The sequence below is a fragment of the Notolepis coatsorum genome (genome assembly GCF_963971535.1).
Source record: "Notolepis coatsorum genome assembly, chromosome: 2".
Classification (NCBI taxonomy): Eukaryota; Metazoa; Chordata; class Actinopteri; order Aulopiformes; family Paralepididae; genus Notolepis; species Notolepis coatsorum.
The window spans coordinates 101,152,594-101,177,503 of record NC_140166.1 but is presented as its reverse complement, the minus strand read 5'-3'; the positions used below and the strand labels follow the sequence as shown (position 1 = coordinate 101,177,503).

At 48.8% G+C, this 24,910-nt stretch overlaps 1 protein-coding gene across 1 annotated transcript in view; it reads left to right on the top strand.

Annotated features, from left to right (window-relative positions):
• The window catches only part of LOC311223474 (C-type lectin domain family 18 member A-like), a gene marked incomplete at both ends in the record, with an annotated part of 94,180 nt that overhangs the window by 53,062 nt on the left and 16,208 nt on the right, over positions 1-24,910 (top strand). The window contains 4 exons of the mRNA XM_084308260.1: positions 2,619-2,725; positions 5,160-5,289; positions 13,219-13,315; positions 17,009-17,100. Of these exons, the coding sequence (XP_084164386.1) occupies positions 2,619-2,725; positions 5,160-5,289; positions 13,219-13,315; positions 17,009-17,100 (426 nt within the window). The remainder of the gene's footprint in view (positions 1-2,618; positions 2,726-5,159; positions 5,290-13,218; positions 13,316-17,008; positions 17,101-24,910) is intronic.

The window sequence follows — 24,910 nt, the reverse complement described above, 5'->3', positions numbered from 1 at the left end:
ACTAAATAAAGCCGCTACTGACGATCAATGAATTATAAACGACCCCCCCCCCCCTTTCCTTCACGCATGATGAAGCATAATGTATACCGATCATATACATTTGAATTTTTTAATATAGTGTGTATAGGAAAGAAACGCCAATCGATAATCTATCATATGCTTCAGGGCCTATAACTTGCGTTTTTGGAATTACAGCAGAAAAGCTTAAAAACATACTTATATTCTCGACGGTATTAACACAACAATGTAAAATATAACGTTCCCACATCCGGAACAATAGATACCCGATGTTGAATGGGCCATAGTAATGTCAATATAGCTATAATATTTAAAAAGTTATAGCCCTGCAAAGAAGGCTCCATAGGCTTACAGCGGTGGCAGACTGGGTATAATGATGGGCATACTGCGTGGCAATCAAAGTGTTAACCATAATAATAATAATAACTTTATTTGTATAGCACTTTTCATACAGAAGTTGCAGTTCAAAGTGCTTCACAACAGTACAAAATACAGGCATAAGCGAGCATAATTTTTTTATTTTATTTAAATACAAAGAGATAGAGAGGTAGCAAGGTAAGGCAAATCACAGTTCTTCAGTAATACAAATAATAAAATAGAATAGATTAGATAGAGTAAAAAAGTGCGGTTTGATTCAGTTTAAAATAGGCTAAAAATAATCAAATAGAACGGACAGTGTATCGCTCTTAGTACTTTGAGTTTCTTTACAAAGTTCTAACATACAACAGAGCATCGCTCTAACATGCAACAGAGCAGTGCATCGCTCTTAACACTTTGAGTTTCTTTACAAAGTTCGAACATACAACAGAGCATTGCTCTAACATACAACAGAGCAGTCCGTCGCTCTAACATACAACAGAGCAGTCCGTCGCTCTAACATACAACAGAGCAGTCCGTCGCTCTAACATACAACAGAGCAGTCCGTCGCTCTAACATACAACAGAGCAGTCCGTCGCTCTAACATACAACAGAGCAGTCCGTCGCTCTAACATACAACAGAGCAGTCCGTCGCTCTAACATACAACAGAGCAGTCCATTTGAGTTTCTTTACAAAGTACAGTTCTAAATTACCTTATAGAACAACAGAGCAGTGCGTCGCTCACAACAACAGAGCATCGCTCTAACATCATAGAACCGACATATGAATTTGATTGGAAGTGTATGGAAGTAGGTAGGGTAAGAAGAATAGTGCATAGAACCGACACATGAATTTGATAGGCAGTGTATAAAAGTAGGCAGGGTAAGAATAGTGCAGGTAAGTACAATTTGTGTCAGGATATCCCTGATGTTTCATTGAAATGCCTGAGCAAAGAGATATTGTAGGTCAGTGGTCACCAACCTTTTTAAGCCCAAGATAATTTTTTTTTTGGTGAAGGCAAGATCTACCTATTGAAGCGTTGAGAGAAAAAGACAGCCAAGATTGTACTTTAAACTAAATGACTTTTATTTGCCTGTATTCTAATTACATGCAATGCTTTGGTCCAACATTAAAACGTCAAAGTAGAACTATTATGTACTTTCTCAGTCAGTGCTAAGTGCAGTCATCTTATGCAGCATCACTTTTCACATCAAAACAAAAGTAGAACTGTAATGTGGACTTTCTCATATTATTAACATTGACAAACATATTTACAATTAGCATTTTATAAAGTAGAACTGTAATGTGTACTTTCTCAGTCAGTGCTAAGTGCAGCATTACTTTTCACATCAAAACAAAAGTAGAACTGTAATGTGTACTTTCTCAGTCAGTGCTAAGTGCAGTCAGTGCTAAGTGCAGCATCATTTTCACATCAAAACAAAAGTAGAACTGTATGTGTACTTTCTCAGTCAGTGCTAAGTGCAGCATCACTTTTCACATCAAAACAAATGTAGAACTGTAATGTGGACTCTCAGGGTAAGATCTATAATACATTTTTTTTTTTTTTTCATGGAAAGATCTACAGGGACAGTCTCAAAGATCGACGGGTTGGTGACCACATAGACATACATACATAGAGCTTTGTATGTAAGGAGAAGGACCTTAAAGTCAATTCTAAATGTTACAGGAAGCCAGTGTAAAGCAGCTAAGACTGGACTAATGTGCTCTCTCCTTTTGGTTCTAGTTAGCAGTCGGGCTGCAGAGTTTGGATTAGCTGAAGCCTCTCTGTGGTTTTCTTAGGGAGACATGTGAAAAGTGCATTACAGTAGTCTAACCGGCTAGATATGAATGCATGAATTCGCTTCTCAGCATCGTTCTGATTAATAAATGGTCCTACTTTTGCTATATTTCTGAGATGGAAGAACGATGTTTTCGTCACTTTGCTAATATGAGAATTGAAGTTCAGTTCTGAACCATGAACCATGAACGTGTTTATTTGAAATAACCACTTCAGCAAACAAGATTTGCCGACTTCTGGTCAGGGTATTGTTTTGGAACACTTCCGGTTTGAAAATGTGCCTATCACCATGGCATCGACTGAAGCATCGAATCATTCATGTTCAGCCCTGGTGTTTTTGAGTAATGAATAATGTTTGAAAAACATTGATATTTAGTATTTTGGAAGAAAACCCCAAATATTTCTGTGGTGGGTTTTGCTCTGAGCCTCGCTGTGTTCCTGCAGAGAAGCTGCAGTTTCCCTTCCACAGCTGTGGCGCCAGGATCGACGGCGAGTGCTTCACTGTGTCTCCAGAGGCCGACGCCTACTATGGAGCCAAGAGCCGCTGCCAGGTGAGAGACATATTATTACCTGCTGTAATGACAGAACAGAGCTGTGTGTTACCTGCTGTGACGACAGAACAGAGCTGTTACCTGCTGTGACGACAGAACAGAGATGTGTATTACCTGCAGTGACAACAAGCTGCAGTGCATTAGAAAGGTGCTTTTCCCTATACTTAGTTAACCCATTCTCTGCCACCACTTTGATCATCCTAAACCATTCTCTGCCAGCGCTATTTGTCTATGGAGATGTTCACCTTCTTTGCTGGGCTATAACTTTTTAAATTGTATTGCTAAATTGACATTACTATGGCCCATTCAACATCAATTATCTATCGTTCAGGATGTAGGAACGTTTTACTTTTTCATTCACACATTCATACGAAAGTATAAATATGTTTTTATCGTTTTCTGCAGTATTTCATAGAACGTGAGATATAGGCATAAATGCATATATTAGATTATCAAATGCAGTTTGATACCGATTCATGCCATATTAAAAATGTCAACTGTACATGGTCCCAAACGTCATGACTGACTGATCATCTGCGGGTGAACGGAGGGGGGGGGGGGGGGTCGTTTATAATTCCGTGACCGACGTTAAATGATCTATGTAGTATGGGTGATATATTGATCAGAGCAGTTTGTATCGAAAATGATAAAGAAAAACGCTGAAACTCACGTCAGTCTCCTCGTACCGTTGGGCGATGAGAGTGGAACAAACAGATCCCAGTTATGTGGTGGGGATCGAGGCGATCCAGTTCCGGTTTGTATAATACTAATATACGCCCAAATTATGTTGTTTATTGAGTTATGGCAACAATCCATGTCCACGGTGTGTGGATTGAGTCCCGGGACGATAAACGAGTGGCCGGACGGAATTAGGGTACGGATCGAGCTGAAACGGGCATTTCCGGTTTGGCAACTCGCCGATCGGCCACCAGGTGGCGGTATTGAAGCGTTGCAGAGTTGTGATGGCTCCCGCAGCATATGACAAGGCTCCGTGGGTGAAATATGAATTCCATGACGAAAATATGAAATATGAACTTGAAACACGCTGTACAGCGATATTGGCAGACAACGCATGGCGGGCAATAACGCTGAACAGCGATTTTGGCGGGGAATGGGTTAAAGGTGATGTAGATAACATTCAGCCACTAGATGTCAGACTAGAGCACCAGCACGTCATTTATCCAATCAGGTGTATTCCACGTGGGGAAATGGGAAGTAGGGAGGGGATACATGCACATAACATGTAAACAACAACATTACCTTTGTACCCGCAACAATTCATCGATCAAATGTTTTTTTTTGGGGGGGAAAGGAATACTTTTATTCTGCACCTTTCTAAAAGCTCTGTGGATGTATTCTTTTAAAATTATTACTAAATGATTACATAAAAATTGTATGAGTTAAACCTTTATTAATCCCCTTGGGGTAATTTTTCTCTGCATTTGACACATCCTAACTATTAGCAGTGGGCAGCCACACACAGTCCGTTCCCGGGGACCAACTCCAGTTGTAATGCCAGTACCCTGGTCCAGGGCGCGTGTGGCTTTTTCCCAATCCAACAGTGCAAAAATGCGGAAGCATTCGTCACCGCACGCCACTATGGTAAAGCGCCTTTCTTTTCAGGCCCGCTTTGGGAGCTGTCGCGCGGAAATAGGCTGTCTATTGCCATTCTCTTTGACAAACTCTAACCTTAACCAGCTCCTTAACAGCGCCTAAACTTAACCGTTCTAACCTTAACCAACTCCGAAACAATGCCTAACCTTAACCTTAACCTTAACCATGCCTAACCTTAACCATAGAAAGAATATTGCCATTCTCTTTGACAAACTCTAACCTTAACCAGCTCCTTAACAGCGCCTAAACTTAACCGTTCTAACCTTAACCAACTCCGAAACAATGCCTAACCTTAACCTTAACCTTAACCATGCCTAACCTTAACCGGCGAAAGAATACACGTTAAAAAAAAAGCATGTTAAAAAAAATATATTTGACGGGATTCGAACTCAACAGCAACTAGCTGTAGGATCCACAGCCATGGCGTCTTGCCAATTGAGCTATTTCTGGATACTGAATTTGGGGCGGTGACTTATATATATTGTTAAGGCGGGATCTCATGCGCATGCGCGAGAACCTCGCGAGCACCTCGCGAGCACGCCGGCGCACGCACGCACCTGAGCGAGCACGCCGCCGCTGGGCGCTGCGTGAAGGAAAATGAAAGGCGCATTACCGCACGCCACTACGGTATCTCCGGTGACGAATGCGGAAGCATTTTTGCACTGTTGGATTTGGAAAAAGCAAAAGGCGTCCAGGGCAGGAAACCTAACATGCATGTTTTTTGTGTGAGTGCCGATGGAGATGAAGTATTCTATAAACTGTTTGACTGCCTGTCCTTTTAGTCTGGTCATTTTTCTTTTATCCTTTTATGGACCCCCAGGAACAAGGTGGGATTCTAGCGCAGATCCACAACCAGAAGGTTCAGGACATACTGGCATTTTACCTCAGCCAGCTGGAGACCAGCAATGAGGTCACCAACTCTGACTTTGAGACACACAACTTCTGGATCGGTACAGTCTTCCATATCTAATAATAATAATACATTTTATTTTGGGGCGCCTTTCAAGACACCCAAGGTCACCTTACAGATCATAAGAAGAAAGCAAGACAGTTAAAAGTAAAAATTTCAAACAAAACAAACAATAGGAAGTATAAAACAGTGAAGTTAAAGAACAAAACAAACAAACAACAGGAAGTATAAAACAGTGAAGTTAAAGAACAAAACAAACAAACAACAGAGGGTAAAGAACAGTGACACAGGTTACAGTGAATATGCAAGTTTAAACAGATGGGGTTTTAGTTGGGATGAAAATGATGATAGGGAGTCAGACTGGGGGCAGGGAGTTCCAGAGTCTGGGAGCCGAGCAGCTCGAAGCTCAAGCACCCATGGTGCTGAGGCGTGAGCTGGGGATGGATAGGAGTCCAGTAGAGGATGAGCGGAGGGTGCGGGAGGGGGTGTATTCCTGCAGGAGGTCAGTGATGTAGATGGGGGCTAGATTGTGGAGGGCTTTGAAGGTGAGTAGGAGGTTTTTGTAGTCGATCCGGTAGTCTGTCATTCTTGTCCTCAATAACTATAACTATGATGTAAACATTTACCATGGATTTGATCAATACTTTTTCTGTAGCACCATTCTCTCTCGGCTCATTGCAGAGGAGTGTTTTGAAGCATGCTGGGACAACTGCCTGGGCTAGTGACAGGTTGAAGACGTCAGCTCATCAGGGAGGGAGGGGTCAGTGGTTGGTGGGTTTATAGTCCGTGATGGCCTGGATGCCCTGCCACATGTGTCTGGGCTCAGAGCTGTTGAAGTGCTCTTCAACCTTTAGCTTGTGGCTGTGCTTGGCCCACTTAAATGGTAAATGGACTGCATTTATATAGCGCTTTTATCCAAAGCGCTTTACAATTTTGTTCCACACATTCACCCATTCACTCACACATTCACACACCGATGGCGGAGGCAACCATGCAAGGTGCCAACCTGGACATCGGGAGCAATTAATGGTTAAGGGTCTTGCTCAAGGACACTTTGACACGAGGAGTTGATGTCGGGTCTCATTATAACAAGAAAAAGATGAGAAATCTACGTAATTGGGGCAATAGAATAGCAGGTGGAGAGTGTGCTTACCGTCTTGAGTGATCATGACGACTTTAGGTGCCTGCAAAGCAGACTAACTAATGAGAAAATGATAGGTTATGTATATAACCTAGTTATATGAGTACTGGCTAAGCGTCTCGCTCTTTCGCCTATCGAGATATACCTCATCTCCAGTACCTACTGTACTACATGAACGAAAACAAAACACCCTTGCACTTGACCAGGCCCCGCCCCAGTGACCTCCCTATAAGTCACCAGGCGTGGTCACACTCGCCCTTCCCCGAGAAGAGTTTTCCATCAGAAACCCCCCCCCAAGGGACCTCAGGGCGCGCTAAAGAGCGAGACGCTCAGCCAGTACTCATATAACTAGGTTATATACATAACCTATCGTTATATAGTCGTACTGGCGAATCGCGTCTCGCTCTTTCGCCTATCGAGATATGGGGACAGAGCAGACGCGAGGACCGACAAATGTACCCCCTGAGGACCCGCAAGCCCTACACCAGGGGGGAGGGGAGTCCCGTCACCCCCCCTTCCTAGCGAAGAGGGGACGGCAGTCAACTCCACCCAAGTGCGAAAAGAGGAAACTAGAAACCTCTAACGCACAGCACAGGCGGGACCACGTGTGGCACAACACCTTGTGGCACACACCCACACAGCCCTGCTAACCCACCGAAAGGCGGGAAGCAGGGGAGGTTCCAGACCTCAGAACCGCCTGGGAGACAGAACCCCCAGTCATGTCCATGAGGTAAAACCTAACGAAGGGACCCGGGGAGGACCATGAGGCCGCAGCACAGATGTCCTCCACCGAGGCCCCTCCTAACAGGGCGGCAGAGGCCGCCACCCCACGAGTGGAGTGCACTCTGACACCCCCAGGGGGGCCCAGCCCAGCCAACGTGTAGCAAAGGGCAATGCCCTCGCACAACCAATGGGACAGGCGCTGTTTCGACAGTGCCTTACCAGCGCGAGAGCCACCGTAACAGACAAAGAGCTGATCGGTAGCCCTGAGGTCCTGAGTCCGGCTGAGGTAAACCCCCAAAGCTCGGACCGGACACGACAGGTGAAGGCTCGCCTCTAACTCACCAGCGTGAGGAGGCGGATGAAACGCCTGAACCACAATATCCCTGGAGCGAAAAGAGCTCTGGATATTTTATGGCACGAAGACTGGATTAGGCCTCAGAGTTGCACCGCTATTGACACGAATAGACAGGCACTCAGGCCGCACCGAGAGAGCACAGAGCTCACCCACGCGCTTAGCGGAGGTGATGGCCAGCAGGAACGCAGTCTTGAAAGACAGCTGTTCCAAGGTGCCTGCTCAAGAGGCTCAAACGGGGCCTCGGACAACCGGCCGAGGACCAATTGAAGGTCCCAACTCAGAGACAGAGAACGTTTCACTGGCTTAAGGCGCAAAGCGCCAAGCAGGAAACGCTTCACAAGAGGGTGGCTGAACAACGTAAAGCCCTCAAACCCCTCATGACAAGAGGATATAGCCGCAGCATATACCCTCACCGTCGAAGCCGACAGTCTATCAAAAATAGACTGAAGGAAGGTAAGGACAGCGTCCAGGGGGCAGGACACTCCCAGCCCCCCACCTTACACCACTCTTGGAAAATACGCCACCTACCCGCGTAAACCGCGATAGTGGAGGGAGCATGCGCGTTCCGGATGGTGTCAACCACAAAAGGATCCATCCTCTCCAGACTCACCCTCTCACCAGCCAAACGATCAGCGGCTGGCCCAGCACAGGGAACTGACACAGAGACCTGTGCGCTTGAGAGAGGGCCCGCGATGACCAAGGAACAGGCCACGACGGGGCTACCAAGAGCTGGATCAGGACCGGGAACCACACAGCTGCGCCCCGGTCCAGTGCAATCAGGATCAAGGTCCTGCGTTCCTAAACGTACCCGCCCCAACAACTGACCTAACAGATGTATGGGGGGAAAGAATCCCAGGCGACCACGGCATCGGTCCCAGACCTGCCTGACTATGTCGGGACGTAATCCCCACCCGTCAGGGTGAGGACCGCCCCGCGACATCACACCTGTACCCACATTCACCCTGCCGGGGATGTGGAGAGCCCTCAGGCTGCGCAGATAGAGAACGCCCATAGCCAGCCGCCCGCCGCCCGGTGCAGACGGGGGGAGCGTACTCCTCCCTGTCTGTCGATATACGACGCTGACGTATATACGACGTCAGAGGGCGAGGTCCCCCAGTACTGACACGGGAACCTTAGCCGCTTCCACTTGCCTCTCACCGGGTCTATTTCCAAACTGGAAAAACCACCTCCGTATCCTCCTCATGAGGTGAAGAGGAGGCCAAGAGGGACCATGGAATGAGCAGATGCCATCATACCGAGCAGGCGTATCACGGACAGCGCCGTAACCGTCCTAGGACGGAACCTCCCAAGCGTGTCGATAACATGCTCTGAGAGGGATGCCCATAGTACTCCACCCGTTGACTGGGAAGAGGAGTACTCTACTTCCAGTCTACAGCAAACCCCAGGCTGGTGAGGAATTCCACCACCTGCCTGGTATGAGACCTGACGATCCACCTTGACCGCCAAGGACCAGAACGTCGTCAGGGCAGAATACACTTCATAACCCCTGACGACGCAGAGGCCCCAGTGCGGCCTCCACGCACCTGAGAGAAAAACCGAACGGCAGCCTCTGGTACTCATACGCTAAACCCTGCAAAGGAAGCATACTGTAGGTAAGCCCTAGGATGGAAGATCGGGGATGCGAATACGCATCCTACAGGTCTATGGAGGAGAACCAGGCCCCCACCTGACAGTGTTCAACATGTAGGAGACGGTCCAAAATGCTGAACCTTCCCATGGGACAGGTCCAGCATGGGTCTGACACCCCCCCCTCCCGATTTCTCGGGCACCAGAGAATACCGGGAGGAAAAAGCCACGACGATGGCTTGCTTCGCCCACAGAGATTGGATCTCGTTGACCAGAGCTGTCACTGCTGGTGACCCTGACAATAGGGTCTGTACCAAACCCGAAAACGGGTGGGGTTGTGTAAATACAAGTCCCCGCCTCAGCGTTCTCTCCATCCACCTCGACATATGGTACTGCTGTAGCCATATGTGATGATATTCCCAAACGCACCCGCCGCCATTTGGCGCAGGTCCGCTAGGAACTGTAGATAGTCGGCCCGGTCCCACCCGCTGTGCGTAGCCAACCCTGGACCCGTGCGAGCAGAGCGTTCCGTGGAGTCGGGACATCGGACCCTGACACTACCCACGAGGCAATCGCACCCAAGGGGGGACCCCGACAGAAAGGGCTAGTTTGATACGGGGGAAGCTGACATCATACTAGGTGACAAAAGCTCCCCCACTGAACACCCCTCCAGAACATGCTGAGGAGTTGTTCTGCAGCTGGACATGCAAGGTGTGAGGCCCCCATGGGTTCCTACACACCGTAGCCCTGCAGTGATATTACTACCACCCAAATCACGCACGCCTGCCAGACCACTGCCGATCTTGCGGGAGTGGGAGGCACCAACGTGACACCCGGCCTGGCGAAGGCGAGGTCGGGGAAGCCCGCACTGTTTGCCTCAAAAAGGTCTCGAGCCCCCCTGCTGACAACACTTGTAGTTGACAGACGTAACACCAGGCTCAACCAAACACAGCTTATGGTGTGGGAGCCACTTGACAGCACAACATTCTCATGGACAGACCCAGGCTCAGCCATCAACTGCGTGTCAGCCCCTGTCCCCATGAGAAGCGAAACGTGGGGCCGCATGCGCTTCATTGAAGGCCCGTGGCCCGCAGCCAAAGGAAAACAAATCAGAGCCCCTTTTCCGCTGGTGTTGGGGAAGGGAGTGATCGGAGAGCGGGTTGCACACGGCAGGACGGCGACGGTTTCTCAGGCCATGCTCATCCAATGTGGCCGATCCCCCGGCCGCCAAGGCTGTCAGCCTTGTGGACACCTGTTGACTTAACGCCCAGGGTACCACCGGCGGGGGAAACATGGCAGCCGGTTGAGGGCCTCGCCACAGCCGCTGGCGAGGCCGCGCTCTCACCTCTGGCTGCGCGGCGTGAGGCGGTGTGGGGCCTAGGTCCAATACCGCCCGCGCTCCAGCGGAAGACCAAAGATCCTCTGCGGAGAGGGGAGCCCTGAGGAGGGAACAATTATTTTTAACTTCTCACCCCCTCAAAGGGAGACCAATCCAACCAAGATGTCTGTAAACAAGCGTTGACAGCATCCTAGCCCTCCCTGCGGTTATAGCTTGCGGCTAGGTCAAAGCTAATAACGTCAACAACCTCGCGTGATGTTTCGACGTCAACTGGCCCTCATGGCCCCGCCACCAGACACCATTTTTGACAGAAAAAAACAGCAATGCGAACAAAGTTACTAACCGCTGCTAATTCTATACCATGGCGGTACAGGCTTAACAGCCCACCAGCCATCCGCCGGGCCGATCCACCTCATGGCGTCGGCCGGGCGGGGCACTGTTTCAACATGCCAGAGGCAAAGGACTGATGCCACCTGCTTCATAAACACGGAGCACCAGTGGTGGTTGCAACCAGCAACCTCCACTGTGGTGTGCACCCATGAAGGGGTTAATGAATAAATGAACTAAAAACACCACCAATACACTGTAGAATGGGCTAGCCCATACACACAACGTTAAGGGGATGCGGACCAGAGAAAACCAGTCCCGCATACCATTCATAATATTCACAAAAAGCACACCAGCCCTAGACCTCAGCCCATTCACCCATGAAAAAGGTAAACAAATCCCTGCAATACTCCCAACAGTAGACACCGATTGACCGTCAGCATGAATGGTTAAGAGGAGGGAAGACCTTTTAAAAAGACATCCCTCAGCGGGGAATCAAAATAGAAACAGTAACCCAGCAAATAGCATAGCGTTAGCCGCGCGCTCCAGGATAACCGGGAAAACAACAAAGTTTACCCAGATATCCTGCCCCTTGCGCCAATACACAACTCGGTTGTCTCCCGGGACGACTCGAGCAGCATCACCAACACCAGCATTGTTATGCCTAGTGGCGCAGATCCTACCTGGACGCGAGTTAGCCCGATAGCTACACATCGCGTGACGTCCCGCTGTCTGCTGTCAACAAGATGAGGAAACCCCAGTACAGGCCCGACGCGGAGATGCATCGAGATGCATCCAGCTGCAGGACCGCAGAACCCATACGAGCGCCGTTGGAAGATTCCAGGGGCTGGCAAATCTCCGGCATTGTTCAATTTCTCTTTACACTTCATAAACGCTAGTTACACAGGGTGCATTGCAACCGCCATGATGGAAAACGAAAAAATAGGAAGGGAGAGTGTGACCACGCCTGGTGACTTATAGGGAGGTCACTGGGGTGGGGCCTGGTCAAGTGCAATGGTGTTTTGTTTTCGTTCATGTAGTACAGTAGGTACTGGAGATGAGGTATATCTCGATAGGCGAAAGAGCGAGACGCGATTCGCCAGTACAACTATATAACGAATGAATATCACATTGGATGTACAGATGTCGCGTGTCACCATACTTACTTATTTATGTCCCTTGCGCATTTTACTGGTGGTTAAGATTTAAATAATTTGGACAACTCACAGTGTCTTGTTCCTCTTACTCTATAATTCATATTTGGACATTTGATTTATAGCTGGGTAAATAATGGACCATGTTGCAGGTCAAATGTCTCAACTCCCCCCATTCGTCAGGGCAGCTTGTCGGGACAGGGCTGGACAGGACAGGATTATACAGGACAGTGCTGGACAGGACAGGGCTATACAGAACAGTGCTGGACAGGACAGGGCTGGACAGGGCTGGACAGGACAGGGCTATATAGGACAGGGCTATACAGGACAGGGCTGGACAGGACAGGGCTATACAGGACAGTGCTGGACAGGGCTGGGCAGGACAGTGCTGGACAGGACAGTGCTATACAGGACAGTGCTGGACAGGGCTGGGCAGGACAGTGCTGGACAGGACAGGGCTGGACAGGACAGGGCTGGACAGGACAGGGCTATATAGGACAGGGCTATACAGGACAGGGCTGGACAGGACAGGGCTATACAGGACAGTGCTGGACAGGGCTGGGCAGGACAGTGCTGGACAGGACAGTGCTATACAGGACAGTGCTGGACAGGGCTGGGCAGGACAGTGCTGGACAGGACGGGGCTGGACAGGACAGGGCTATACAGGACAGTGCTGGACAGGACAGGGCTATACAGGGCTGGACAGGACAGGGCTATACAGGACAGGGCTGGACAGGACAGGGCTATACAGGACAGTGCTGGACTGGACAGGGCTGGACAGGACAGGGCTGGACAGGAAAGAGCTGGACAGGACAGGGCTGGACAGGACAGAGCTATACAGGACAGTGCTGAACAGGGCTGGACAGGGCTATACAGGACAGGACAGGGCTACACAGGACAGTGCTGGACAGGGCTATACAGGACAGTGCTGGACAGGGCTATACAGGACAGTGCTGGACAGGACAGTGCTGGACAGGAGAGCACACACTGATGGGCTGGGGACACTCAGACTGGGCAGCAGCATGCCAGTATTCCTTGAGATCTTTATGTCTTTATAACGAGATATGTATGTCGCTATAATGGGATATTTATGTCGTTATAACAAGATCTTTATGTCGTTATAACAAGATCTTTAGCCAGACTAGTTGTGTTCATCTGGTAATATCAGTAGCTCTGTTGTCTCCTGTAGATACATGTATATATAAATAGTAATAATATGTACACTTTCTTATATTATCTTACCTCTGCAATACTCTTCCAATCATTGTTGTTTAGTGCTGTTGACAACAACGCCATTTCTCCCTGTGGTTTAGTAAAGTTGTCTCTGAACTTTCCCTCCATAGGTCTGACGTATAAACCTCTGAAGGACTCGTTCCGCTGGGACACGGGGGACATCCCTGCGTTCAGCAGCTTTGCCTTTGGACAGCCTGACAATCAGGGGTGAGAGACACGGTGTGACGGTACCTCTACATAATGACATGTATAGACAAGGAGAAGAGCTGATGCAGGGGCTCGAATCACATACAACATGTATTCCAGGTACTGCTGCCCAACAGTGAACAACACTGCTTCATCACTGCTTTAATCATAATGTTAAAGGAACACGCCAGCGTTTTGGGAAATTAGCTTACCGTCATCTCCAGAGAGAAGAAGATAGACACCAGTTTCCTCTCTGTGCGTTCAGTAGAAAGCTATCTGGCTGCACGTTAGCCTAGCTTAGCACAATGAATGGAAGCGGACAGTGCCGGTTAGTCTTCGGGAGAGGTGTTAGTTGAACAATGCCTAGGCTAACCGGCACTGTCCGCTTCCATTCATTGTGCTAAGCTAGGCTAACGTGCAGTCAGATAGCTTTCTACTGAATGCACAGAGAGGAAACTGGTATCTATGTTCTTGTCTCTCTCTGGAGAAGACGGTAAGCTAATTTCCCAAAATGTTGGCGTGTTCCTTTAAACAGTAACAGTAGATATAGAAATACTATTCATTCATATTTACCATTTGTAAGTGCCGTGTACCTCGTCACCAATACTCCTCAAATCCTCTTCTTGTTGATGAATCAAACTTTTGCCAAATCCAGTCGGAAGAACAACGAAAACTTTTTTCCCGTCAAAAAGTCCTCTAGTGTGACTTTTGTTCTTGTTTAATTGAAGTGAATATTAACATTGCAAAGCACAACATGCCGTCCTTACATTGAGGGGAAACAGAGGAGAATACAAATGAGAGTGAAAGGAACAAGAGCATCATGTAAAAGACTGATCTGTGATCTGCTGATCTCATCGAGTCAAGTGTTCCTTTATTAATCAAGACTGATCTCTGATCTGCTGATCTCATCGAGTCAAGTGTTCCTTTATTAATCCCCTTGGTGGAAATGCAAGTGTCATAGCGGCATGGGGGAGGGGAGGTACTGGTATGGGCAGGGTAATAGTAGATACCTATACATAAATATAGGCAATACAATTAAAGTAAAGATAAAAATAAGCAGTGTAAGTAAATAAATGAAATAGTAATTGCAAGTAAATAGTAAATAATAATTCATAGAATCAGTTCTGTGTGAATTCATTCTGTTACGTCCCCAGGCCCGGCCCTTGCTGGGCCGGGCATGAGAATGACAGTGGACATTTCCCCCCTCCTGACATTAGTTCCCTACCTCCCTCTGGTGACCTAAGCCTGATGGTGCAGGCGGCCATCTTGTGTTGGTTTAGAGTAATAGAATTAATTTCTAATAGTTTGTTATCCTGGGCTCTTCCTTCCCTTGTTTGATTTCGTACTCCTGTCTGATTGTTGTATGTGATTATGCCTTTTGTGTCCAAGTTGAGTTTTCCTAGTGTGTTCTTATTTTTGGCATTTCTATATTATTGCCTGGGCTCACCAGCTGTTAGTAATTCAATCAAGGGTAGTATTTAAGTGTGGTCTGCCCTCACTTCATTGTGGAGTCATTGTCTCCTGTACCCTCATTGTACCCTCACTTACTCCGTGTCCCCTTGCCCTTCGTGCCTCTCCTTGCCTTGTTTCATGTTCGTCTGTGCTGTAAGTAGTTTATATATCCCGTTTTCGTTCATCTTTGTTTTCTCGTCCCCTTCAGTGTTGTTTTGTATTATTTTGTCGTCCTAGTAAACCTTTTTATATTTCCACGTATCCTGCCGTCTCTGCCTCCTCTCTTCCCTGTCTGCAAATTGCGTTCTCACCCTCACAGCACCCCCAATCCTAACACATTCAATATTGAACTCAAGAACCACAACAATATTTTACTAATACGTACTAATGACATTCCTCTTGGATGATTGTGTTGCGTACAGTTAATTTGCCTGGCAGATTTGCCTGAGGAGGAGGGGCGTGTTGGGGCTGTTTGATTTGTGCCAGAGAATCCAGCAGGTGGACCTGGCCCAGAAACTGTTTACATAATTCTACACACACTACAGCACTACACGCTGGAACATCTGGACTGCGCGGGCAACTATGTCAGGATCCTGTATGTGGACTTCAGCTCGGCCTTCAACACCATCCTTCCACCCATCCTGGAGCACCAGCTATCCCTGCTGCAGGTGCCGGCCTCCACTTGCAGGTGGATTACCGACTTCCTGTCCAACAGGTCTCAGCGGGTGAGGCTGGGGAAGAGCATTTCCAGCTCTAGGTCCACCAGCACCGGTTCCCCGCAGAGCTGCGTCCTGTCCCCACTACTGTTCTCCCTGTACACCAACAGCTGTGCCTCTCTCCACCCCTCGGTCAAACTCCTGAAATTCGCTGACGACACCACCCTGGTGGGTCTCATCTCCAGGGACGAGTCGGCCTATAGGAGGGAGATCGAGAGGCTGCAGAGCTGGTGCAGCTGCAACAACCTGGAGCTCAATGCTCTAAAGACAGTGGAGATGGTAGTGGACTTCAGGAGGAAAGCAGCCCTGCCCCCTCCCATCATACTGGGAGGCACTCAGGTGGCCTCCGTGGAGTCATGCCGATTCCTTGGCATGACCATCTCCTGGGATTTGAAGTGGGAGCTCAACATTCACAGGCCTGCTCAAGAAGGCCCAGGGGAGGATGTTCTTCCTCCGGCAGTTGAAGAAATACAAACTGCCGAGGACCATGATGGCCCAATTCTACACGGCCATCATTGAGTCCATCCTCACCCACTCCATCATCTCCTGGTTCCCCGCTGCAGCGGCAAAAGATCTCGCCAAGCTGCAGCGGGTGATTCGCTCCGCGGAGAGGGTGATCGGCTGTCCCCTGCCCTCCCTCAGGTCCCTGCACGACTCCAGGGCGCTGAAGAGGGCGAGGAAGATCATGGCCGACCCCTCCCACCTCGGTCACTGCCTCTTCACCCTGCTCCCCTCTCGGAGAAGGCTGAGGATCCCAAAGGCTGTGAAAGCTCGTCACAGACTGAGCTTCTTCCCCTCAGCTGCCAGGCTGATCAATGCCTCATATATATATGTATTTATTTAATTGATTAATCCCCCACTGCACTGTTTTTTTTCTTCTTTTTGTCCTGTGTCTGTGTTGGTGTTGTTGTTTATTGGGAAAAAAAGAAAGGAAAAAAACGCATACACTGTAACGCTGCAACAATTACCAATGTGTTTTTACACAAATGGCTTAATAAAGGAATCTGAATCTGAATCTGAATCACAATGCTCTAAGCCTAAGGAATGGACAAATGCATATAATTAGTTTAAATGCAGTATTATACTGTGTCCATCAACATATCCATTTGGGGGAGACAGTGGCTCAGTGGTAATCAGAAGGTTCCCGGTTCGATTCCGGCTCCTCCCGGCTGCGTGCCCAGGTGTCCTTGACTCCTTGAGCAAAGACACTTAACCCTTAAGCCAACTGCTCATGATGAGCAGGTTGGCACCTTGCATGGTTGCCTCCGCTGTCGGTGTGTGAATGTGTGAGTGAATGGGTGAATGTGAGGCATAAGTTGCAAAGCACTTTTCCCATAAATTTTTCCTCATAATCCCCAGCTAAAAGTGGGGAGACTTTGGGAGACTGATCTGCAATCCTGTCCCTGACCACCAGATGTCTCTCTCTCTCTCTCTCTCTCTCTCTCTCTCTCTCTCTCTCTCTCTCTCTCTCTCTCTCTCTCTCTCTCTCTCTCTCTCTCTCTCTCTCTCTCTCTCTCTCTCTCTCTCTCTCTCTCTCTCTCTCTAGCTTTGGGAACTGTGTGGAGCTGCAGGCATCGAGTGTCTTCAACTGGAACGACCAGCGCTGTAAAACACGCAACCGATACATTTGCCAGTTTGGTGAGATTCTATTGGGAAAGAGTGAATGCAAGACTTTGTGGAGGGGAGGGGGGGGGGGGCAGGGAGGAGAGCTGCCTTCAGTATACTGATCATCTATGATATTAAGTAGGCCTAGTGTTCAGGCAACAACCACAACCTAAGTAAGACCTGTTGGATATACCTCTATCACTGTACATAATAATACTAAAACGCTGTACATACATCTTATTGCCACTATTAATCAGTGGTACTAATTTATATATTTTAGATATAAGCACCTGTACATTGTATATTACTATTGCACTTTACTTGTACTCTGGTTGGATGCCAAACGTATTTTTGTTGTACTGTACTTGTGCTGTATAATGACAATACATTTGAATCTAATCTAATCTATTTTAGACTAGATGTTCATCTTTATGACAAGAGATAAAGACTGTTAGCTAGTTAGAATGCAGCTGCAGTTTTACCTTGTGAGTCATGTGGAACAATCATTCTTATTGACTGAAGTATTGAATAGCTTGGTTTATTGAAAACCCTACCATTACACAAAAATCTATTCTTAAATAGTTGTCCTTTACCCATCAGCCAGTCCTTGACCACAAACAACTTCTGACCACCAGTGGTTTTCTGTTCTTGGCATCAGGTCGGAGGCTGGTTTGCTTAGTTTCAGTACAGCAGTGGCGGCTGCTGATCAAATTTTTTGGTGAAGCACAAATTATTATATTATATTATATATTAAATTATATTTTTAAAACATCCCCAAGGCTGCAACACCCCCATTCCTCCAAGGTGTCAGGCTCCTCATTCACTTCCATTCATTTTGGGGACCATGTTTAAATATCATACTTCTGAAGTATAAACAAACTACTGCTGTGACGATTTCAATTGGAGGTGGTTGGGTGGGTATAGGCGGGGTGGGGGAAACTGTACAACTGTACAAGCAAAACTGTACATTGGAATATCGAGGGAAACGTCAATAAGAGCAGCACAGTGAAAACAAGCTGCTGAACTTCAGCCTCTCAGTCAAACATCAGCCACAACACCTGATTACTTCAGGAACCGATTTTATCTGAAGGAGCTTCCCATAACCTTCTGACAAACTTCCTGAGAAACATCCGCCTGGCCCCAGACTTCAGGAACAGCTGGTGGTGACCAGACAGACACTGATAAAACCCCTTCCTCAGTCTCCTCTAACAAGTATTTACCACCTTCCTCTGCACGAGGCCACATATGGGTTTTATGTAACACTTAAAAGGACAATTACGTTGGTAATTCGAAAGTAAACACACGCATTTCAGCCACACACACACATCACTGACACACTGGATGCAGCGGTCCAATATATATCTATATTTTAAATCCACTCACCATTTGACGTACTTCTTTACGAAGAAATAGTGTCCCAGTCCCTTCAGATCACTTGTAAATAAAATCCATCCTTCGATATTTCGTTCAATGTTGTAAATCCAAAAATGCAAACAGTCTTTTGTGAAATGTTCCATTTTCAGGACTGTAGAAACTGTGGTCACCCAAGCGATTCAAGTCAACACAAAAGCATTGCCAACTCGACCGATCTCATCTTCCGTTGAATATTCCGACTCGAGACACTAATACCATTCCCATGGCCATGGAAAGTGTAAACAATAGCCATGACTTACAGAGTCCAAGACGGCACGTTCACGTCGTGAACTACACTAGTCTTCAACTGAGATAAAAAAAGATATATATATCTCATCAAACGATGCAGTGCACAATAAGTTGATGAAGTTCAACAATTGAATAAAGATCTTAAAATATGAATTATTATATTAGGCTTGTTCTTCTTCACTCCAGTCTCTTTCCAGGCAAATTGCACACGTGAGATGATGACAGAAACATATTGACACCAGTCACGCCCCACAGTCCAAGTGCAGGTCCGCAGGCATTCTCTGATTGGATTTCAAGGCTGTCAACACAATGTGGTATGACCTGAACGTCAATCAATCAAGTGCGCTCCGTTTTTTAAACTCAAATAGCCTATTTTGATTGGATAATTATATTCGTAAGACCAACCCGTGCAACTATTTTAGCAGTAAGTGACAGCTGGCCATTACTGCAGTCAGGTCAGAGAGCTCAGAGCTGTCACTTGGAAATTTTTGAAGGAAAAAATAATTCACTGGCATTGTTTTTGTTCAAATTCACTGGCATTGTTCACAGAGGAAAAGATTTCTAATAAAAAAATAAAAAATTATAAAAAAATTATAATAATAATAATAATAATAATAATAATAAAAAAATAATATATATGTATATGTATATTATTAACACATTCCCCGCCATCCACGCTGTACAGCGTTATTGCCCGCCATGCGTTGTCTGCCAGACCACGCTGTACAGCAATATTGAGATCCATATTTCATTTTTTCGCCATGGCATTTGTAACTGAGGGGTACAATTCCCTGACTGTATTAATCAAGTATGGTATCATTAAACCACTACCGTCTTATGTACATTATACTGGCCATACCGTACACGAGTATATGATGAGAACACTTCCCCACAATGAATCGGTTCTACACAAAGTTGTCTTTAAGTATTTATTAGCAGCAAGAATACATAATATACTTTAATTGAATGCACTTGTAAGGCAAAGGAATGTGCGTAGGCAAATCAATAATGAATGTCCATTCTCATATTACGCATGAAATAAGAATACAACCTGAATATTAGGAATTATATCTATTGTACTCTGGTAAGGTAGCAGGGGATACTGGTAGAGGGTTCCCACCGGTTGTAAGCCAGCAGGGGGAGGCAATGCTCTAATGCAAAGTCTGGTTCCACGGGGACTCAATAAGCTCTTGCTCGGGGAGGCGGTGTTACTCCCTGTATCAGCGGACGAAAGGCAGCCGCTGTAATCCCAGTATGCGCGCAGCACAGGTGGAAGCCGGTCAGCCTCTCCAATAGAGACGGGCTCGAATGATGGTCCTCACGGTAGATCCCACAGCAGTGGGTGTAGACGATTCTTATCCTCTCCACCAGCCTGGTACAAAGCAATAATAATAATACTCCAGCCGGAAAGGGGCTCCGCATTCACCGGTGCAGATCCTCCGGTGCGCGGTACTCCACACCAACCAAGTTGAACTTGACGTTACTCAACCAAGCTCTGATACTCCACTATCCTATTCGCACGCGGCTATAAGTGCTCTATTTAGACACACAATTGCTCACTTCACTTGGTCTTTGACTCGTGATGAAGGCTTTTACTAGTAAGGAGCGAACGATACGTTGAACAAACGTATTAGGATAAACAAGACTCTATCTTGGGGCAATACGAGCCCTACTTCACCGCACGTTGCATAGTGGGTGAGGCTTCACTTGTTACTAAGACTGAACTGAACGGACTGCGGACTGAACTACTTCTGTATTCACCTGCGCCATATTTATATGTTGGGCGAACAAACTAGTACCAGCCCCACCTCTGTCTCGTAGTCCTGGGCAGAACCGGGCATGTTGAGACAAGCCTTGACGGTAGCTTTGAACTCGACTCTGGGGGTAAGACACTGGCGCTGGTGGCACGCCATCCAATAAGAGAACGAAATATTATGGTCTGTAATAGGTTAAAGGGATATTCCGTGTATATGTACAAAGAATACACAAGGGATATCAAACGATATACAAATATTATGCAATATATATCAATCAATAAATACATATATTCGGTTTAATCTGACCCTTTGTAACAGCCGCCCCCTAATTAGTCCCACCTAATTAGCTAAGCAGAGACAGATTAACCGCACTGTCCACTACTCAATGTCCGTTGTGAGGGTAGGCAGTTCACAAAGTCAGGGGTCATGGTCGTCATTAAGCGAGTCGGGGAGCCTTGGCGACTCTATCAGCCTCGCCACGGGTTGGTTGTATGTCCGCCCTTGGCCGAGCACTTCTGCCACTCTGACCTTTCCGTCGGCACCAGTGGTCACTTTGCTTACGCGGCCGGCCGGCCACGCAGCTCGGGGTAGTGACTGGTCTATGGTCATGACGACTGGACGGGATGAAGGGGGGCTTAGGAGGAAGCGGGCCTGAGACTGCTTTGATCTGTGCTTGGCTGTGCCTCCTCCTCCTCCGTCTGTTTCTCTTGTTTGCTCTGTACCCCGTCTGAGGAGGGGCCGGTCCCGGCCGCCCCGTCAAGGAGTCGCTTGGGGTGCTGGGTTCGAGGTCAGCTACGTCTGAAGCACAGCTGAGGGGGGTGGAGTTCCAAACTCCCTCTGGTGCCCACGGTTCTCTCACGGGCCTCTCGCTTAATGTCAATAGCCTCTGCTGTACGAGGGAGTGGCCGGTGTCGCTCGCCTTTGTGTGTAGGCAGCGTGTAGACGTGGGTTGACTGTCAAGTCCGTAGAGGGGGCCCTGGAGCGTCCATCCCAGTCGGGTCTGAACCGCGACTGGGCATCCTTTGGGTCCGATGTGGGCCGCCTCAATTGGGAGAATGAGGTCCGCGTGGTCGGAGCCGATGAGCAGGGTCGGTGTGGCGCCGTCGATAAGCGGTATAGGTAGTTGACGTAGGTGCACATACTTGGCCATCAGCTGTGGGATGGGGTAGGTGTACTGAGACAAGCCTATGTCGTGGCTGGTGAAGACGTTGGTTATACTATACTGCTTCTCGGGCTGGTCCACCGCTGCTATCTTGAAGGAGACCTTTTCACCTTTTATGGTCTTCTGGTCCCTTCTGATGGTGCGTATGGTCATGGTATCTTTGACACCCCGCAGGCCCAACTGGGCTGCTGCGGAAGCGAGGAGGAGAGTCTTTTCAGACCCATCGTCCAGGACGGCGTAAGTGTCCAGGACCTTGTCCTCGTAGCTCAGGAGCACTCTGACCACTTTGAGGAGCACTCGGGGGGTCCCGCTATGCTGGTCAATGTGGAGCACTCCTGTTGGTGGTGACATAGAATCTATATGGTGCGAGTCGCACCGTGACTCCCAGTGTCTGCTGTAGCAGTCGGGACACCAGGGAGCGGTCTGGTGGAACTTTGGTGCTGGTGCCACCGCCTCGGCATGGTACATTACCGCGACGGGCCCACTCTGTTGTCCTGGCTGACGCCTGTTGATGTCATGCAGGACCTCCAAGTGGGTGCCACCGCACCTGCTGCACTTCTTCTTCAAGCGGCACTCAGCTGCTAGGTGGCTGCGCGCGCAGCGGAAGCAGCGGCGGTGGTCCTTGATCCACTGACTCACCTCGTCCGTGGTCAGCTTCCCGAAGGTGTCGCATTGGTACAGCCGATGTTCTCCCTCACAGTACTGGCACTCAATCTTCCACTGGTCCTCTTTCGTCGAGGGGGTGTGGTGGTTCTTGTGCTGCGGTACTGATTCGGCTTGGTGCATAACGGTCACCAACCGGCGGTTATCCGTTGATCCCCGAGGTCCGAGTCTTGGGCTTGGTCCACTCCATACGAACGTGTCGAGTCGTAGACTACTGACCTCCCTGGCGAGGAACTCAGATAGGTCTAGGAGGGATGCCTCTGGACCGTTGGGGTCGCGGTAGTCTCTCTGCCGCCGAAAACGCTCTTGTCGGGCGGGAGGGAGCTTCTCTAGTATCCTCTCTACATTAGAGTTAGCGTACAGTTCATAGATCCCCTTTTCCTTTTGGGACCCCAGCATCCCTACCAGGGACTGTACCTTGATAGCGAGGTCATCTAATGCTCTGTTGTCTCTGGCTGGGGGGAGACGGTCAATGTCTCTTATCTCCTGTATCACATAGTCCCATATGCGTCCATAACGTTGGTCGAGGGCTACTAGAGCCGCGGTGTATGGGGTAGTAGAGCTGGAATATGCCAGCGCTATATTGTGCGCTCTGGGCACCTTCAGGTGCTTGAGTAGGATAGCATACTTGTACGGTTCATCTGGTACGTCGGACAGCATAGTCTCTAAGCACATTCGTAGCTCTGTGTACTGTGCTCTGTTCTCGTGTGTGAAGTCCGGGAACGTCGGTGTGCCAAGGTACGATGCCATGGATGACTGGCACATCGGTGAGCGTTGGGGGAGAGGCCTCCTAGGCGAGTCTCCTCTTACGTGTTGTCTTGGGCTGGTACTTGGTGGGTACCAAGGGCCGGGTACCCAGGTGCTGTTCCTCGGGGCTGGCGGTGCGTCAAACTCACCCGTGAGTTGAGTCGGGGGTTTGTAGCGCAGGGCCTCAGGGCTGACTTCTGGGCTGTACTGGACCTCCTGGTCCAGAGTACGTTGCTGCTGGTCGGGGCTGTACTGGGCCTCCTGGTCCAGAGTACGTTGCTGCTGGTCGGCTTGACATTCCTCCTCCTCCTCTTCCTCTGCTAGGTCCTGGAGTCTTCGGTTCAGTCTCTCGGCGTGGTCCGGTTCTTCCCGGTTGCTGGGTCTCGTATGGACCGGCCGGGGAGGGGGTTCGGAGACGTGGACAGGATCCTCCTGTTGGCGGGGTCCCGGGTCGCTTGGTCGGGTAGGGGAATGCGTCCTAGACCCTTGTCGTGACGATCTCCGGGAGCTCCGTGCGGAGAGAGGGGGTGTCGCCATGGCAACCAGTTTGTCCATCAGCTCCGCCTGCAGCCGGTCGCGCTCTGCCTCGCGCTGGGCATGGGCTGCGTCGCGCGCTGCTTCGCGCTGGGCATTGGCGGCGTTGCGCTGCGCATTGGCGCTGGCCTGGGCAGCGTCGCGCTGTGCGTTGGCGGCGTCGCGCTGGGCATTGGCGCTGGCATGGGCGGCGTGGAGCTGTGCATTTGCGACGTCGCGCTGTGCATTGGCGGCGGCGTGCTGTGCATCGGCGCGGCTTCTTTCAATGTTCTCTTCCGTCTGAAGGCGTCTGGTCTCCAGTCTTATGCGGTCGTCTTCACTCCTTTGTTGCGCCTGGAAGCGCTCTCGCTCGGTTGCAGAATGTTCGCGTTCACGGAGGGCTTGCGCTTGGAGTTGCGCGTGAAGGCGCTCTCGTTCGTCTGCAGCTTGTTCGCGCTCGCTCGTCTGTTGCGCTTGGAGTCGATCGCGTTCACCCTGAAGTCGATCGCGTTCGGTAGAGGCTGCCAGGGTGGCGATGAGTGCCTGTGCCAGCATCTTGTCCGCCTCGCTGGGGGAAGACGCCGGTCGAGGCGATCGGCTCCCGGCAGTACTCGTTGGAGATCCGTTCTCCTGTCGCGTACCGAGGAGATCCATCTCCTGGGTGCGCGTCTCTTCTTGTGGTGGGTCGGGTTCCGTCCCGGGAGGGCTTTCTTTATCCTGGAGCTCTCCGGGGACTGTCCCGTTGGCGTTGTCTGGGGGTAAAGTCATGTCATGTCCCTCCTGGTCCCCCCTGTGAGCTTGGTCAGTTACGTTAGAACCCACTAGGGTCTCTACTGGCGGGGTAGCCTGGTCGGTAGGGTTGGACATAATTTTACTATCCGCTTTAGTTACTTTATCCGTATTTAACTTCCTTTTAAAGCTAGGTATTGGACTGACAACGTAGTCCTCTAGGTGAAGAGGTGGCTGCCGTCGGCGCTCTGGGCGATCTAGCTTAGGAGAACCGTTTGTGGAGTGTTCATCATCGGCCATGTCAATATTAATATTATATTAATATTACGCTAATTCTCTCCGGCTCGAAGGACCAATTGTAACTGAGGGGTACAATTCCCTGACTGTATTAATCAAGTATGGTATCATTAAACCACTACCGTCTTATGTACATTATACTGGCCATACCGTACACGAGTATATGATGAGAACACTTCCCCACAATGAATCGGTTCTACACAAAGTTGTCTTTAAGTATTTATTAGCAGCAAGAATACATAATATACTTTAATTGAATGCACTTGTAAGGCAAAGGAATGTGCGTAGGCAAATCAATAATGAATGTCCATTC